This window comes from Dermacentor albipictus, chromosome 1 (genome assembly GCF_038994185.2).
Source record: "Dermacentor albipictus isolate Rhodes 1998 colony chromosome 1, USDA_Dalb.pri_finalv2, whole genome shotgun sequence".
NCBI classification, from domain to species: domain Eukaryota; kingdom Metazoa; phylum Arthropoda; class Arachnida; order Ixodida; family Ixodidae; genus Dermacentor; species Dermacentor albipictus.
In genome coordinates, this window is record NC_091821.1 from 40,567,718 (window position 1) to 40,586,150 (window position 18,433).

Sequence of the window (18,433 nt, forward strand, 5' to 3'; positions counted from 1 at the left end):
GCTTGTAAGTAAGTAAGTAAATTGTGGACTAAAATATTTGCACAGAAGTGGCACATTGCACATCTGAGTATAAATGACACCTTTTTTTCAGAAGACATTACAAAGCTCTGAACGTCAAATTTTGGTGGAAATTGGTAACATGCGCTTGCTATTTCCACATCAATTTCCATACCTGAGACAAATATCTTCCTGTCCTAAATTTCACCTACACATGATCTGATCAGCAAAATTTTTCAATTTTGAAAACAACTTTTTTAGGGCTATTTTCAATTTTCTCCCGAATTTACTACTAAAATAGAGCCAAAGATGTGCTCTAATATCACATGGTGCAATATTCTTATACCCAAGCTATTTATATAAGTAATATAAGTAATATAAGTAAATATAAGTAAAAAAGGGTATGGTGTTTTAACACGAGGTATTGTTCAACTTAACACATGTTATAGTTAGTGACAGGCCAAGAATACAGGGGAGGCACCTCACCATGCTGCACCTGTTCTTAGCCCCTACATAACCAGGAAAATAGTTCTGTAACCATAACATAACCATAACAACCAAGATCAGCATGTGTGGGGATGATGAGAGAAAGGGCATGTCCTCTTTCACCTCATGATGAACTACAGTGAAAGCTTGTTCATTCGAACTTCAATAATTCGAATTTATGGATAATTCTAACTGTACGATTTGGTCCGGCCAAGCTCCACAGAAGTCTATGTATAAAAAAGCCCGCTAATTCGAACGCGAGAAGGTTTTGCCACAGATAATTCGAACTACGTGCCACCGTGCCGGCGGCTTGGCGCCTGGCACACGGCCAGAGAAACGCACCTACTGCCTATACACAACACACAAGGCTGCATCGCCTCCGGAATGGAGAGAACGGCGAGAGAAGGCAAAATCTGAAAAAATCTAACCGGCGCGGTATCGGCCAGAAGGCAGCGGCGGCTGCCTCCTCTCCGTTTTATGTGACCTCCGAGTCTTCTTGCCCGTCGCGAATCTCGGAGGCTTTGCAAATCTTGTCTAGCTGCTATGTTGCACGGCAGATGGTGCGGCAAGCACCAAAATACAGCGAATCAAGTGTGTTGCAGCTGTGCTTGCAATCAAGAACCGACGAATCGGGGCCTTCACCACCTTCACATGTTCAGCGTCTTTGTCTCGGCAGTCTTCACCTGTTGCGCACATCTGTTTTCAGCTTAGGATGTACCGGCCGTCGCGATTCTTTATGATGGTGTTAAGCCTTGGCTAACGTTCGTTTTGGTGGACATCAGTGGTGTGGTACAGTCTGACCCAGAGCTGCGACTTGAATATGGCGTGTGCCCGCAGCACACGCCATCATTTTCTGACATGCCAAATTTCTGACATGCCGTACTGCTTCCAAATCGCAGTGTACTGTTGTTCTCCTTCACTTTCGTCAGTTCGAACTTTCGTTAATTAGAACTGAAGCGGCTTCCCCTTGTGGTTCGAATTAACAAGCTTTTACTGTATAACACCCTACCCCCCTTCAAAAAAAAAAAAAGAGGTGGTTCACACTAGGTCAGAATATAACCAAGGTGAAAGCAGAGACATAGGTAGCAAGCGGAAGAGACTCGGATGACATGAGTCAATGGCACATGCACATACATATTCCCTTTGAGGGGCACATCTGCCACTGCATTCTTGCACTATCTCTGACTATAATGAGCAAGGTCTGCAGTGTTACAACAGCAATAATCACTGCTTGACTAGAGTAAATTGTTAGTTCCTTAGGTAAATCATTATGAAAGGGAACATGCCTATTGTACCCCTGCCCACAAGCATTTATGAAGCATAAGATCTGTGAAAAAAAATTGAATTTTATCACAGCCAACACATCCATCTGGGATTGAAAATGGGCACTGTGCACTTCCCAATGGGAACACCGAAGTTGCACCTACAAATACGAATAGTGAGAGCCGAGCCTGCAAAAATATACCACTTTTTAGTTGCCTTTCCAGCTCTAAAAGCTTCTGTGTATGGTCATACGTGTTATATTTCATAATGACCTGCACATTTTGACTTCCAAAATGTGGATTTGCCAAAGATTAACATCAGTGCCACTAATGTAAATGCAAGACAAGGCACAAAACCTGGTCATCTGCATAGCTGCGGGAATGACAGTGAATCTGCTTTGGAAATATTTTTGCACATTGAAATTCTTACTTTTTCAATGTGCCTCGTGATTCTCATTCAAATGAATATTAAGGCAAAGAAAGCATGTGGGCTGCACAAAGCTATAACTGCAAGAAAAATAAATATACAGCCAAGCCGTGCCATGCGCGAGCAACTTTCTAAAGGGAATGCTAAGCATCAACAGCGACTTTAAGCTAAAAAAAATCACTCACCTTCAACTCCTCCTCCCTCAGCTGGGCTGCTTTGACTTCTGACTCAAGCCTCACCTCAGCCTCTCGCAATTCTTCTTCATATTTCCGGCTCTTTGACAGCTCCTCTTTCAAGTTGGCTACGGTTTCCTTGTAGGCCAGTACTCGCTCATCATCTGCTTTTTTCTGGTTCTCCAGGAAACCTATAACCACCAGAAGCACTAGTAGCACAAGGAGCTACGAAATTCCTCGCTAGCCTAAAAGGACACTAAAGAGGCACAAAGAACAGCAAAATATACTTTGAAAACTATATTTTCATGAATTTCACAATAATAGATTGATTATTAGTATGGGTGTGCAAATACCGAATAGTAAACATGGAATTGAATAAAAAATAAGAAATGCCAAATAACAAATCGAACATCAGAAAATTTATCACAAAACTTAACGCTTAGAAATTTTGGGCCAAAAAACATGTGCTACACATGCTGTGCAGTCTCCTAGCATTGCGCAACAAAAATGTAGCCAGCTATTAGTAACTCAGGTACATATATACAGTATGGTGTAATATTAAAGGGAATTCTAAATCAGTATATGTCAGCACTGATTGCAGCTAAGTTCTAGTATATGAAGATCTGGAAAATTATTTTTTTATCAACAGAATGTCTGTTGAATAGAATTAAGTTCTTTTTTCCCTCTCTGAAACTAAAAAATTAGTGACGTAATGCTGCACTGAATACCAGTGAGATTCTCAGTTTAATAGCGGACTTGTGCTTTATGGCAACCTTTCCTTGTAGTGAAAGTTTTGCTTTCCAGTTTTCCTACAAAATACAGAAGGGCCTTCCCATCTTTACAGTAGGTCAGTTATCGTATAGCCAACCTGCGTGACAGATGAAAGTACGGACCGCGCATCATGTGACTCAATCACCACTCCGTGCATAGCCATCATTAATGCAGTGGGAGTCGACCGTGGTCGGCACCGACTGTAAAGAGCAAGCGCCTTTTCATTGTCAGGTTCAGCTTGATTTGCTACTTGTCAGATTCCTAAATCATTGTCAGATTCCTAAATCAGGAGGACCACTGCAAGTGCGCACGACGCTTCCCCCCTCCCTCCCTCCCTCCCTCCCTCCCTCCCTCTCCCTCCACCATGCTCGCCCACCCACCGTCCACGCAAATGTATGCTGCCAGGTCGGGGTCGGCACACTAGTCATGTGATACTTTCGCACCCACTGGGTAAAGTCAAATTTGGCATGGGTAGCTAGAAGCTACAAAAAAGGCCAATGTGTTTGGAAGAATGCACGGGTGAATGGCGTCAGGAATGCGGGGCTGCCAAACGGTGTGTCATGAAGTTGGTAGCCATCCGTGAACGACTTTGTTCCCATCCCGTACTCGCTTTCGTTTGCAGAGCAATTTGTCAGCTTTCCGAGAGTCGCAAAGCTCCTGCGAATAGATGTACGTCGATTTGGCACCAAACCACAACTTCAGTCATCATCATCATCATCAGCCTGGTTACGCCCACTGCAGGGCAAAGGCCACTCCCATACTTCTCCAACTACCCCGGTCATGTACTAATTGTGGCCATGCCGTCCCTGCAAACTTCTTAATCTCATCCGCCCACCTAACTTTCTGCCGCCCCCTGCTACGCTTCCCTTCCCTTGGGATCCAGTCCGTAACCCTTAATGACCATCGGTTATCCTCCCTCCTCATTACATGTTCTGCCCATGCCCATTTCTTTTTCTTGATTTCAACTAAGGTGTCATTAACTCGCGTTTGTTCCCTCACCCAATCTGCTCTTTTCTTATCCCTTGATGTTACAACTATCATTCTTCTTTCCATAGCTCGTTGCGTTGTCCTCAGTTTGAGTAGAACCGTTTTCGTAAGCCTCCAGGTTTCTGCCCCGTAGGTGAGTACTGGTAAGACGCAGCTATTATACACTTTCCTCTTGAGGGATAATGGCAACCTGCTGTTCATGATCTGAGAATGCCTGCCAAACGCGCCCCAGCCCATTCTTATTCTTCTGATTATTTCTGTCTCATGATCCGGATCTGCCGTCACTACCTGCCCTAAGTAGATGTATTCCCTTACTACTTGCAGTGCCTCGCTGCCTATTGTAAATTGTTGTTCTCTTCCGAGACTGTTAAACATTACTTTAGTACTTTAGTTTGGGCGTCGGCAACTTCAGTCGCCGACGCCCAAAGAAGCAGCACTGATTAGGCCTAATGGCATCGGCAGTGTGATAATCGGCTGCAAGACGTTGCGGAATACTTGCTGCTACATTCGACCTTGTGGTTCAGCGCTCGATCTCGAGATCATGCATATGGTTTAGATTGATCTTGTTAAGGCTTATTGGTGGGCTAGTTGGTTCTGATTCATAGTGAACAAATAACAGCTCAAAAAGACAAGGACGAGACGGCAACACACTGCTGACTGCTGTCGTCGGGTTACGGGGTCGCCGCGTATCCAACACGATCTGTGTGCCTTCAGGCGTATGTCTAGTTGACCTGACCTGCGCACTTACTGAATGCACGCTGATTTTGTTGCCGTTCCCTTTGCCAGCATCTCATTATCGTTTTGATCAGTCCTGTTGATTTGAACGAACCTTGTGTGGACAGAAGCAGCGCTGGCCGATGTGGTGCCATTCTGTAGATCGCGGTATTTGGGTGCTGTGTGCACGATCACCACATCGACAGGCATAGCAGAAGCACTCGCCAAAGTTCATGACCGCATCAGCAGGGGCAGGGCGGCGCATTCACGGCGTGATTGGTGCTCATTTTGCATCGAAAACAATTATAAATGAGGTGCTCGCTCACGTGCCATCAAGATGTGCGGCCTCCACGGCGCACATGAGATGCAGCACAGCGAACTGTAGATATTCAATTCAGGAATCGAATTTTCGAACCCTCACTATTCGATTCAGTTCTATTTGAGTATTCGCAAACCCCTAATTGTTAGAAGAGAAAATGAATGTAAAGGTAATCTTTTTTCTAATTTCACGCCAAACCAACATCACCTAGACAGCACAAGGCTTGTTCACTCTGATCCATGATGTCATGCTATCTGGCATGACTGCTGCAGGATCTAATGGGGATGTTCCTGAGTAAACCTTGGTGATTTCGACGTCACTGCTTTCGTTGCGTCAACCTTGGCAATGAAAATTTCGGGCCAGGTAGCATGACATCAGGGATCAGAGTGAATAGGCCTAGTGATATCCAGGTAGTGTTGGCCAAACCCCAATGCCAGTTTGACATCCCGGATTTCAAAGTATTTTTTCGTATTTAGGCCACACTGGCTCAGTAAAAGTTCCAGAAACTGTTTAATCTTTTGCTCCTTTAGAACACCATTTTTGCCAATAAACAATTATCTCAACCCTAGCAGATGCCACCAAGTTCCGTGATGTCTTGGTGACTGGTGCAGTAACTCAGAAGACGTCGTCGTCACCATCCACCTAAGTATTTTCTGGCTTACCAACCCTATTCTCTAAGTAAGAGCTACTTTCTCATTTAAGTGACCCTTTAAGCATCGAAGTACAACACATGCCTGACAATAAAGAACACCACCAGCAGTGATGTCATATTTGCTACAGCTGCACATTGGACAAAGAAATAATTTGTGGTAACTCTCAAGCATTGAAAAAGAATACCATCTCTATCATTTCCATGACTAGGTATAAGCATGAAGAGTGCATTATATCACTGATGATGCTCGCTGCCATCATCAAAAGTTTTTTTTCTTATTCTTTTACTGCAACACTAACCACTGTCCCCACATTTTTATTTATAGCATCATCATTTTAGCCTTACTTGGTTATTGTGACTTTTTTGCCACACCTCTGTCCAAGAACAAGTTAACTGACACTGCACATTTATTTATTTATTTAGAAAACACCTTACAGGCCTTGCATAGGGCATTGAGTATAGGGGCATCATAACAAGTACAAAAAGTGAACAATTTCCAACTGCATATAGTCTTTCCCTCCTGCTAACACACGCAATGTGATTTTGTGTTTTGTAGGTAGCAGTGGCTTAATTTAATATGCAGTGGCACTGGCATTAGTGTGACTCTACAGGTGCAATTTAACCCACGTATGTATGGTAGCGAAAACAAGTCATAGACAACATACATGTAAAATGGCAACCCAACTCTTGAAAAAATGTGCCTTTTTGAACAAAGCGCTGCCTAGTGTCACTCTGGGGGTACTGCAACCTCTTGTATATTCTATAAAGATTTGTTATTGTGGTGCTACTCCTAAGCTTCTGCCAGAACTGATTTTACAGCGAACCTGTTTATCTCTAGCCCCCGTATGCATTGCCTGCATGCGTTCCCGGAGAGCGGGGGGGACCTTAAGTTTGTATAGATAGGAAGGGTCGGGGAGAGAAAAAGAGTGTGGCAACGGCGCTGCAGCAATGGAGATGGGTAAAGGGAGAGGGGAAAGAGTGTGGCAACTGCGCCTGTGAATGTGGCCTGCGCTTCTCTCATTACGACATCAGGCAGATCGGAGGTGCTGGCACGGCTGCTGCTACGGTTGCGGCAGATGCATGGGAGGTGCGGTGCACGCGGCAGCGCTTGTGTTGCCATAGTGTTAAAGCCATTGCAGCTTTCAAAAGTAGCACCATTCTTAGATCTATCCACCACTCCACTTTCCTTGGCACTTCCTCCATGCCGCCTCCTGTTGCCCCAGACTCCTCCGCTCCCCATCTGGCCAATCCATGTCACATGGAAGTACGCGTTGCACACTTGTAGATTTTTTTATTTCCAGCGCACTGCGATTGCCATTCTAGGATCAGTGCAATGAAAGTGTTGTATGCGCAAACAGATTGATCAAGTGCGTTAGCGGACCAGATCAAATGTGTTCGGGACAAGCCCTTCATTGTGATGCCGTAATGCTTTTTTGTTTACCATCCAGCGAGCACAACGCACAAAGTGTGGACGCATAGGATCGGGCAGGCAGACTTCAAGGAGGTTGCAAAAAACACACAGCTTTGTGAAATGGCACAGTTCTTCATTACCTCTTCTTTTGAACCTCATTTACGCCCGCCTCTTTAAAAAAGTGCTTGCGTATGTGTCCACGCTGTGCGCGGTTTTTAGGATGTTTGTGTTGACTTTTTTTGGAATGTGCTCGCTTTATTTCATAGTAGTTTTACGTTGCCACGAAAGTGCTCGCATCTACAGCTGGCGTGTGACATAAAAGAGACTTCTTTTTTCAGCTCTACCAGAAGTTAGCACATTCTCGATGCTTTTTTAAGGCTCACTAAGGCTTGCGAATGCAGTTGTTTTGCTTCAATGTACACGTGCATGTATTGATTTGGTTTGTGGTGTTTAACACGTTTAGTGTCCCGAAGGTTGTAGTGGATGGCTCCGGATAACTTAATTTAGGTAACCTGAGACTGTTTAACGTGCACTTTGATCACACAGTATACAGGACTCTTGCATTTCGCATCTATCCTGGCTGCTGCCGGACGCATCTTTGAAATCGGAGGGATGAGCAGCAGCTACTCGCACGTTTTGAGTGCAGGATTATCATAGCAGAGAAAGGCCACAAACGACCATGGGCACCTGATAATGATTAGCATTTTTACTGCTTAACATTAAAATTTTTGCACGTCCAATTAAGTAAATGGATCTTGCAGGCGTCTGTGCACTGTACATTGCCTTGCACCTCTTATGACAAATAATTTCGCGGTTTTTTATTATGGAGTGCGGTCAGAGTTGCTGTCCTTGAGCACCTTTATTAAACCTATGTAAGGATTGTATGGTAGTACAACCCTCTTGTTATCTTTGTCTCTAATATATGGTTCAAAAATAGTGTTCCAATTATAGAAACACTGCTTCCCTGCAACGGATTTACAACCCAAAAGAATACAGACGTGCGGAGTATGCAGATATAAAATTAGCACTTCAACAAAAGCGTTAGTGTTTAATAATAGGGTGGAGGGGATAATTATTTTCGAAACCTCTGTCTAGTTTTGCCATGAAGTTCATTCTTGCTATCAAATGCCAACCTCTTGCACTACGAGAACAAGGTGAAAGTGGGAGCCTTGTTCTCGCTTTGCTCATCGTCTTGAATTTACATCTCCTGCCTTTCCCCTGTCTTTCCTCAACCTCTTGCATTGTAATAAATGAAATAAATAAACGATTTCATGAGCTGCGAAAACTACCGGTACGTTGTTCACATTATCAATACCGTCTACGTGTGAAAAGATTGCTCATGGCTGCCAGAACCCGTGCATTAGCTACGCATCTGTAAAAGGCGCAGAGCAGAAGCAGCCTAGTTTCTAGGCATTGCTGACCCAAGACAGTTGGAATCTTTCACAAGCTGGCCAAACCAAAGTATTCTGCAGGTCACGTATATGGACCTACGAAACCACGTTCACATACATTCATGCAGTCAAAACTTCTTGAAACTCTGGCAATTATGCACGTGTTTGAGCATACCACGAGCATGCGTCATGCTTCAGCAACACGAATTCTCAACATGCGGATGCTTTATGTCTTAAATAATGGTCCTTTCTCTATCTTTTTGCACAATTCCAATATGGCATTATAAAGGCCATTTACTGATTGATGAAGCAAAATCTCGACTCAAAAACTGCTCTGCAAGGCTGGAACGAAGTTGTCCCCGGATTTCATTCGGTAGCGCGTAGGCCGTCGTCTGCTACAGCAGATCTGACCTAGGTGGCGCCACCATCAATGCTGTGCTGAGCGGGAGAGTGAAACTGAGGAGGAGGGAAGTGGTTGGTGCTACTTTTAAACATTCAGTTGCTTTACGTAGTGTGGTGATTCACACCAGAGGAATGAGCGGAGAAGTGTCTACAGGAAAAACGCAAATACAGCCAGCAACAATAGGACCCCGTAAAAGCGGAGAACTTGTAGTAAACAGCTTCACTAGTAATCCGTCCCCATATGAATGTTGCAGCCCCACAAAATTTTCAATTGGTGGTTATTCACTTATGGTAGTGTCGTGGTTACGGAGTTTTCCAGCTTCACCTAGTTCGCCATGTGCTTGCACACTTTATATTCACTATTGTCACGTGCGCAGTTTGAGTTACAGGTGTCGCAAAAACCAATTGCGATCTCGTTTCATATTTCTGAAAGTTTTAATATAACATGCTCACCTGCAAGGTTCTCCTGAACCGTGCAATTACTTTGTTTAGAGGTGGACGATTGCAAACAGGCGATACTGCTATGCACGCCTCCCTTTTTGCGAGACGTGCGGTAACTGATAAGATGTCATTTAGCTATTAAACAATTGATTATTGCTAATTTCTAATTTACTTAATTTTTCTGATGGGTGCACAACAAAGAGTATGCTTGCGGGAGCTCACATGGCATGCCTTGGTTTCGCGGCCATGTCCCTCTTGGGCGGTATTCTTTAACAATCCACTACATTTTCTATTTATATAAACTCATTGTTTCGGACATGTCTCCACTGCCACTGCACTGCTGTCTTTGTCCCTCAGCACTACAGATGGTAAGAATGGAAAATGAAATAGAACATTACAAAATATAGGCCCTAGTTGTGCCAAACCTATTTAAGCATTAACATAACATAAGCATTAACATGTTAATTTTATTAGATTTGTAAAAGAATTATGCTAGTTTATCCATGTATAATACTGCACAAATATTTTGTTGCTTTAATGGCACCTATGAAATCATTTATTCGTTTTTTCTTGAAATCACCCTGAAAAATGTAAGACTTCCAATAAAAGATGTGACCCCAAGAGGACGCATTTCTGGAAAAAAATGTGACCCTCAAAGTGTTGAAATGTGCTGGCATTGCTGCAACTCTACAGGTCTACCAGCTTGAAACCGGGTTCACTTAGCCTACTATGAGCATTTCATGCTTAACCGCAAGTGTACATCAAGCTTATGATAACAGCAGCGAAGAATTGCCACAGCTCCCATTTCCAGCATAGTTGAGCTAAACACAGCAGCTAAACGCTAAGTATGTATGCTGGGCATGCATTAAGCCCTGCTGGGCACACATTCTTTGCTTAAAGGAGACGTGATACCTAAAAAACACTCACCAATGTGTTCAACAAGGTTGGTAATTTTGGACTGGTAAGCCAACGACTCTTTCCTAGTGTTGTCTAGCTCATCATTTTTCTCCTTCAAAAGGTTATTCAGTTCTGCTACAGTGCGCTCATAGTCGGCGATCTCCAGGTTCAGAAGTGTGTGCATTTTAGTCTCCTGCAAAAAGAGCCAGCAAACAAGAATGATGCACTTTTACATTCCAACTTTCTGCACCTTGAATGAAGCAGCAGCAGCACATCATTCTTTCAGAATCACCACAAAAAACTCAATATGGTGGGTGGATTAGAAAGCCAACACATGAAAGTATTCCTGAAAGTGAACGAGAATATGATCTCGGACACGCTTAGATCTCCTCATCCATTTACACTCGAACCTCGTCATAACAAAACAGGATATATAAGAAAACAATGAATATAACGCGGTAAATGAAATCCCCTTGAAATCCCCATAGATATCCATGTATATAAAACCTTGTTTTAATGAAGAAAAATTGTCCTGCCAATAAATATAACGATCCAGATTCATCTTCGAAACCAAAAAATACCCGATCGTTGGGGCCGAGTACACCGCTTTCCATGTGGTTCGGCCCTTGTTCGCCGCAGCAGTTCTAAACGCAGCAGTCCAATGTCAACTGCACCGTCAAGCAACACTGGTCTTTCTCACCGCTGCACATAGCTACACAAGCAGCAGTTCACTATCATACTTCTGCAATGACCTCTCTTGCGCTTGCCTGGCTGCGCGAGCCACACGACAGTGCGCATCTACACACAGCGCTATGAATGATGGGGCAGTATGAATGAAGGCGCAATGCAGGCAGGTGCAGCTGGGCTTGGCCTCCGGGATCTCCCTGGAGCAATATAGAGGGTTTTGCGCATGTCTGCACAAGTCGCACCATGCTGCGTGGCTATGCACGGCGGATCAGAAGGCAGCTACCTAAAGGGTGTCGTATCAGGTTGCTAAGTCGCGTGTTGCAGACGCTGCAGATTCTTTTGTTTTATTCAAATTTCATCACATGAGTGGCCGTGTAGCAGTTACGTGTGCCGTAAAGCTGTCTTCTTATTTCCATGTTTACAATTGTGCACCCCATTCGGCATATATTGCAGTACACAGCAATAATGGATATAATGAAGTACTGTATACAACTAAGTAATTTCGGCTCCCCCTTCAATTTCGTTATAATGAGGTTCAAGTGTAGTTCTGTTCAGTTACAGGATAATCCTAAACAATGTGATGATGAGGATGATTGGAGTTTATTGGCGCAAGGGCCAGAAGTGCTCAAAGACCACCAAGGCCATGATAAGAAACTGCCATTGCTAAACGAATAATGATCATCGAGAAGTAGATGAAACACGGCTGTATAGAGGCCTAAAATATATTCTTTGAAAAGTGCGTAAATGTATTCTTAATAAAACTGGACAATGATACATGACATATGGTATGAAAAAACTATGTACTATGAAGAGGTGATGTACTAAAATATGTCGCTAAAAGTAGCACAACTGCCTCACCAAGGCCCTTAAGCATAAGGTACCGGAGGCACGTACCATACAGGTTGCTACTACCGCAGCACCAGCCTCTCGAGAGAGGATGTGTTACGAATATTGTGGGCTTATAATGCACAATAAATCGACACCTTGTAAAAATTTTAAAACTGATTTATGATCAAAAATTGGTTCTGCTCCAACAAACATTGCTGGATGAAGGGGAATGTGGCATCGGTATGTTATAGGAAAGTACTTTTTTCGTTGAGCTTCTGCTTCCCAACACTCCACCAAGATGTGGAGAACGGTCAGCCTCTCAACACACCTACCACAGAGAGGAGGTTCACTACCAGTCAGGAGGTAAGAATGCGTACCATAGGGTATGTGTGTCCTATTCTCAGATGACAGAACATGACATCAGTTTGTCGCGCTTTTGTTACTGAAGGCCAATTTTGTACGTGCAGCTTAATTAAATTAAGTTTATTTGAGGTTTCATGGTTCCAGATGAATTGCCAAAAGTTTCTCAGTGTTCTGGGCAAGAAAGGCTTCAACTCTGTGGGAGGGATAGCTATGGCTAAACAGTGTGTAGGAATGGTATAATTGGTGGTGTATGTACTGACTAGACAGCATTTAATATTTGTTTTCTTGTCATGTCTGCATTTCTTAAATTGTAGATACAATAGCAATGTGTACATAACAATTATGTAATAATTAAGATTATGCCTGCCTTCTGCACTTTCTCCAGTTGCATGGCAGTCCTAGCAAGCTGCTCCTTTTCAGCAAGCATTTGCTTGTTGGCCTCCGAGAGCTGCTCCTCCAAGACCTTGATGTGGCACAGCAACTTCTCCTCTTGTTCCTTAGCACTACTAGCTTGAGACTCCGCTGAGGTCAGCTTGCCCTCCAATTCTACCTTGCAATGCTCCCAAGCCTGCACAGACACAAAAGCGTTGCAAAAGATTCTCCGAAAACACTAGCAAATTATTGAACCTACTATAGACTTACTTCATGATGAACACAAAAGGAACTTGCTTGCTGCTTGGAAATTTGCTTGTTTTCCTCATCTGTTCAGCTTATTTGAGAATTCATCTTAACATCCTTGAGGAAGTTCTCAGCAATGCTAGACAGTACACCTTGGAGGCAACCAAATGCCAGCTGAATCTGCTGCTTATGGTGTGCACACAAAATATTATACTACTAACCATACAACAAAAAACTTAGCTTGGCCTACCATTGCCGACTTGGTCAGTGGCAACAAAAACAGACGTACTCAGTAATGAAAAGCATGTATATTCAGATCAGACATTTGTGTCTCATGCTGCCACTGCCCCAATACAAGTCACAAGGGCCTCAGTGTTCTGCAGAATATTTGTGCAAATTCAGACAGGTTACAAGAACTTCCCACTTTCCAAACAAATTTAGTGCAAAATACAAACTAGCGTAACCGATTTCTCCAATTAAAGGGATACTGATGCATTAAACATTTGTTTATTGCTTTATTTGTCTTGCGACAACTCAACATTCAAATAATTCTGACATTTCTGCGTTATGAAATCCAAATTTGACTGTTTTACTGCATACGAACTCAAGTGATCGATTCTGTCAGTGAGACAATGGCGTAGCCAGAAATATTTTTTTTGAGGTGTTATATGCCACCAGTAAAAAAACAGAAAGAGAGCCTGAGCACAAATAACAGCTTAGTCATTCTTGTGCTTTAATAAAGCCGAAGGGTTAGTTGTTTAATTCACTGTAATATCTTCATAAAAACACGGGTGCACACAGGACTCCAAAGACTTATTTTCTTCCAAAAGAACACTTGCATGAAAAAAAAAAACACAAATGTACCAGAACATTCATGCCAACATAAGAGCCCACACACATACACACACACTATAAGCATGAGATTGAAAGTATATGTAAAAAATGCAATGAAAGGGCTCCATGGAATCAAAATCAACAGAGTGAAGCTTTTAGAGAGACGACTGTGAGTCTTACGGGAATCTCAATGCCGAGTGAAGGAACAAAAGAAGGAGACACAATAACTTCAGCTTAGTGGTGCCACCTGGTGTTTAGAACAGGGACCATTTTATCAACAAACCGACACTCTTATTTTCATTTTTACATTTTAATATATCGATGAGGTGTGTAAATAGCACGGGCCAAAAAAAGACTGAAAGGAGGGAGAGAGGGGGGTATGTGGCGCTCAGAAAATTTTGGGGGGTGTTCTGCCACCACAACTACCCCCTGACTATGCCCCTGCAGTGCAATGAATCTAATGCCAACTTCAACGGTGTCATCATACCATGATTTGCTCATTTCATGGTGAATTTCAAATATAAATAGGTAATTGCATTCATTCATAATGTTTTCAAGCATTTTCGCAGTACTTATTGAGTTGAAAGTAGGTGAAGTTCTGCCATAAAGTCCAGTGATGCCAGTTCCTCAGTTAGCACATGTACTATACAAAGCAAGTGTCCCTACACTATCACTGCAGCCAAATATATAGGTGAAAAACATAAGGGAAACTGAACGCCCTTGAGCTGCTATGATCGTGCTGCCAAGCACCATCATAACTAAGGATGCCTGGTAAAAGCAGGCATCCATAGCTGAAAAACACCGCCTCAAAGCTTTTCTTTTCAGAGTATATATATATATATATATATATATATATATATATATATATATATATATATATATATATATTTCCATTTCACCACGAACAGTAACATGAATCTTAATGATACCTGAACATCACCTCAGGCACACATGAAAAGAAAAATATGGAGGACGCTTAAAGAGTGGAATGCAATAGCATTCAAAGATCCCCAACTGCTTCTCACGCTTGGCAACTGCAGCGTATGTAACCGTAATGTTTACCGGAAAACGCTCGTGGCGAACGCTATGCATGAAGGCCTGCTTTCTGGTCAAAACGCAGCCTTTTACAGGAGTCGCGATGCGGTGGAGGCGAGTGCCATCTGGAAGTCTTTCAAGGAAGCGGGTGCGCTGCTCTGTGGACTCTGAGATATTTAGGTACCGGCGTGCACAAATGGCAGACGCCGTTTCCTGTCTGTGCTTTGTAAAAACGCTGGAAAAAGGGTTTGTTTGAGTTTTCGCAAAACAGAATTATGTTTTCTCGTATATTCAAATTACAATCCGAGAGCTATCCTGTCTGTAGGTTGTGTGAAGTTCTAGTTTACGATTTTTGCACGTATTTTAGCTTGAGAAATTCAATTAGTTCAGTGAATTTCTTGCGTCACATGAACAGCCTGGGTATGTGTGGTATTTTCTGCGACAGGTGCTTCCTGGGTATTTTCTGCAACGTGCGCTCCTTAACACTATCACATTAAGAGTAGTGCTGTGATAACCATGCTGCAATGCTTCACTTAGGGCAAAATTTGCTCTAAGCGACACTATCGCTGCGGCAGTTGCCTATAAAAAGGGAAGGGGCACATACTCCAATGGGGCTCTTTGCTTTGGATTTTATAGTAACTACAGGCGAATATCATGGACTAGCGTAAAATGCGAAGTGTTTGAGCATACAATTTATTTACAACTCATTTGCCCCACTTCACATAATTTTCTTTCTTTTATTACTGTGAGAAGCAACTCATTGCACTCACAAATTACCTGTTTGCTGCTATAGACAGAATTCAGCAGCAAGTGCATCTATCGGGATTTCTGCAACTAATTTGACTTGGTTTCTCATCAGCTTCTCTGGTTCAAGCTTAGCAAACTCCACCTCAGAATCATACATTCTTCCATGGATCGAAAATGTTCTTATTATATCTCAGTTTGTCACTGCGAATGATTGATCACTCTGTTCTATTGCTTTACGAGTTCAAGGTTCTGTCCTGGTTCGTTTACTTTTCTTCATTTACCTCAATGACATGCCAACTTCCCATTGTTCGATCCATTAGATGGTTCACTTGTGTATTGCTTTGTAGCTCAAGTTGACTATGCTGCTTATTGCTGTGTAAAGCATTTCAGTTTATTTGTTCCTCCAGCATATGCTTGCTATTCATTTAACTACATCCACAGTAAAACCTTGTTAATTCGAAGTCATCGGGACCACAAAAGATCTTCAAATTAAGCAAGTTTTCGAATGAACTGAACACAAAAAAAATGCAACCCAGGCAAAAAATTTCGCTGCAGGAATGCACTATTTTTATTCGGCGTTCTTTGAATTTCTTAAAGTAATCAGACATGCTGGTTTGCTGCGTCCTGTAGTTTGAGGCTCCAAAGGTCATGTTTTCTAGTTGGCCAACTATGTGCAGCATTTGAGAATTTTCACTGTGGCACTCAACAAAACTGCGAATAACGTTCAGCGATCCAATAACTTCCCCGAGAGCAGGTGCTCGGGAGGGCTCGTTAACGTTGTCATCATCGCTGTCATCGCACACGGTCGCATCAGCAATAGCTTTGCTCTCAAACTCGGAGTAGCACGTTTGTTGATCATTTTCAAAGTTCAGATACTCGGTAAAGCCGACTGCACCGGATTCGCTATCCTCTGCGCAGAGTGCATTGATGAGGTCGCAATACTCTGCTCCTTCTTCATCAAGTGCACATGAATAGTCAGCATCAGCATCGGCGGGGCTTTCCTTCGAGAAGCCAGCGTGTTCAAAAGACCGCATGATCAAAGTGGGTTCCACTTCCTTCTATGCATACACAATAAGACATATGGCCCCGAGGAGGTCGAAGGAGTACTCCTTGCCATTGCCTTGCCAATGTCATAGCAAAGGAGCATGCACTTGAGCAGGTGGTGGCGGTAAATCTTCATGTGGTGAATGACGCCTTAGTCTATTGGCTGCGTGATCGACGTGGTGTTCGGAGGAAGAAATAGCATCCTGAGAGCTTTCAGGTGTGGGATGTCACCATGTGCCAGGCAATTATCAACAACAAAAAAGTACATTCCTGCCTGTGGTCACGAACTTACGGTCAAGCTGCCGAACGTAATCTTCAAATATTGCGCCTGTGACCCAGGCTTTCTTCAGGGTGTCTACCAAGTTGACATCTCTGAATTCCCTGAGTTTTCCAGATTTTCCCTGAGTGCCTTTGCGAAATTCCCTGAGTGATGCAGAACTATGTTTTACGTCAAGACAGGCTAAAACCATATCGCCCGATGCTGTCACTCTCTAGTAAGCATATGAAAAAAAAAAGACTTAATTCAAATTTTATTACTAGGTAGTAATGTTCATGTTATTCAAAAAGAGAATAGAAGGGATGGTTTTAGGATGGCAAATAAAATGTTTTCAAAAAAATTGCGAATCGAGTCGGGCATTCTTAAGTACAAATAAAAAGAAGATGCATACAAAAGCAAATGTTTTCGAATATGAGCTATTTCTATCAACTGATAGCAAGCTCAGTGGCATGAGACCCGAACTTTGTCACAATTGAGATTCTTTCTCAACAGTTCATAAGTCGACCTCAACTGTCCTGACAAACTCTCAGCCCACGCATGATGCCTCAGTGTTGCATTTCACTGCTTTAAGTAGTTTATTTTGGTTTGTATCAAGCGAGATAACTGCATCTCGGCTTCAGGCAACACTTCGCTATTTGAGCTCAAGCTCCTTCAAAACAGCCGCAGCATGCTTCCTTTCCCATTCATTCCTCAATGCGTAAGTCCTTTCTGTTCTTGTCCTCCTTCCGCCACTCGTTCGTCCCACGGACCATTTAAAGCATCTTCTTGGTCAACTGAACAGTCCCCGTCCGATTTTTTGAACTACCTAGGGGCTGCGAAAACCTAAAGAAAATCGGCCAGTTGGAAAAAATAAATGCATGTCCCTTACTGCCCTTAAGGGCTCAAACTGCCACAGGCACATTCGAAAATGCTCTGAAGGCCTGTCGATACACGTATTAGGCATATCGGCTCTCATACCATGACAGGAGATTCCGGGTGCACGCGTGTATAATTAATGAATACATACTGTGTCCCGTGGCAATAGCCCCTTCACACACTTGTTATGCTTCACTGCAATACTTTTGTGTATGCTTCACCAAGCAACATTTCTGTAGAGAGGGGAAGCTGACTTTCGGGAACCAGCATTATGCAATGCACCGCTTCTAAGCCAATCGCGAGGACCACAAAGTCGGTGCCATTGCTGACAGCAGCGAATTCTTTCAAAGAAAAACATGGCACCCAACGGCAAGAAGCTCAATAGCGAACATCTAAGCAGCTAAGTCTAGCGTTGCCGCAGTGGTGGCTACAACTGCCAGCTGATCTGCGTGCGAGAGCGCCGGTTCGAGGAGGCGACGTATTCAAAACGGCAGCGGTGGTGGCTTTTATTAAGGCCGTTTCCGACCTGCGGTTGCGGCCAAAAGTCCAGAAAATCGGACGGTGAAGGGTTCATGTGTCCGAAGTTTCAGATGTTCTGATACATTGACTCTATGGGGTACGTGGTGGTGCCGCGAAGCCGTCCAAATTATCGGGCATCCGGAAAGTTGGTCCTTGACTGTACACTGGCAACTCCTCCAGCCGAAGACAAGGTGTCAAAGATGATTAATTAAGATTCTTGTCTGTTACTCGAGTCGGCATTACCGCGACTTTTGACCGTTTCAATTAAATTACAGCTAATTTTCCCCGATAGAGGC

General features: G+C 43.2%; 1 protein-coding gene and 1 long non-coding RNA gene across 10 annotated transcripts in view; one reads left to right on the plus strand and one right to left on the minus strand.

Annotated features, from left to right (window-relative positions):
• LOC139061125 (uncharacterized) overlaps window positions 1-18,433 on the plus strand; it is a 401,615-nt gene that overhangs the window by 199,799 nt on the left and 183,383 nt on the right. The window lies entirely within an intron of this gene.
• LOC139046687 (GRIP and coiled-coil domain-containing protein 2-like) overlaps window positions 1-18,433 on the minus strand; it is a 159,229-nt gene that overhangs the window by 103,441 nt on the left and 37,355 nt on the right. For 8 of the 9 annotated variants that reach the window (XR_011515183.1, XR_011515182.1, XM_070540652.1 and 5 more), the window contains 3 exons: window positions 12,576-12,776; window positions 10,361-10,523; window positions 2,358-2,536 (listed from right to left, as the gene is read on the minus strand). Coding sequence is in view for 7 of the 9 variants with exons in the window: in XM_070540652.1 (XP_070396753.1) it covers window positions 2,358-2,536; window positions 10,361-10,523; window positions 12,576-12,776 (543 nt within the window). In the remaining 2 variants the exon portion in view is untranslated. The remainder of the gene's footprint in view (window positions 1-2,357; window positions 2,537-10,360; window positions 10,524-12,575; window positions 12,777-18,433) is intronic. The other variant, XM_070540667.1, reaches the window with a different exon arrangement.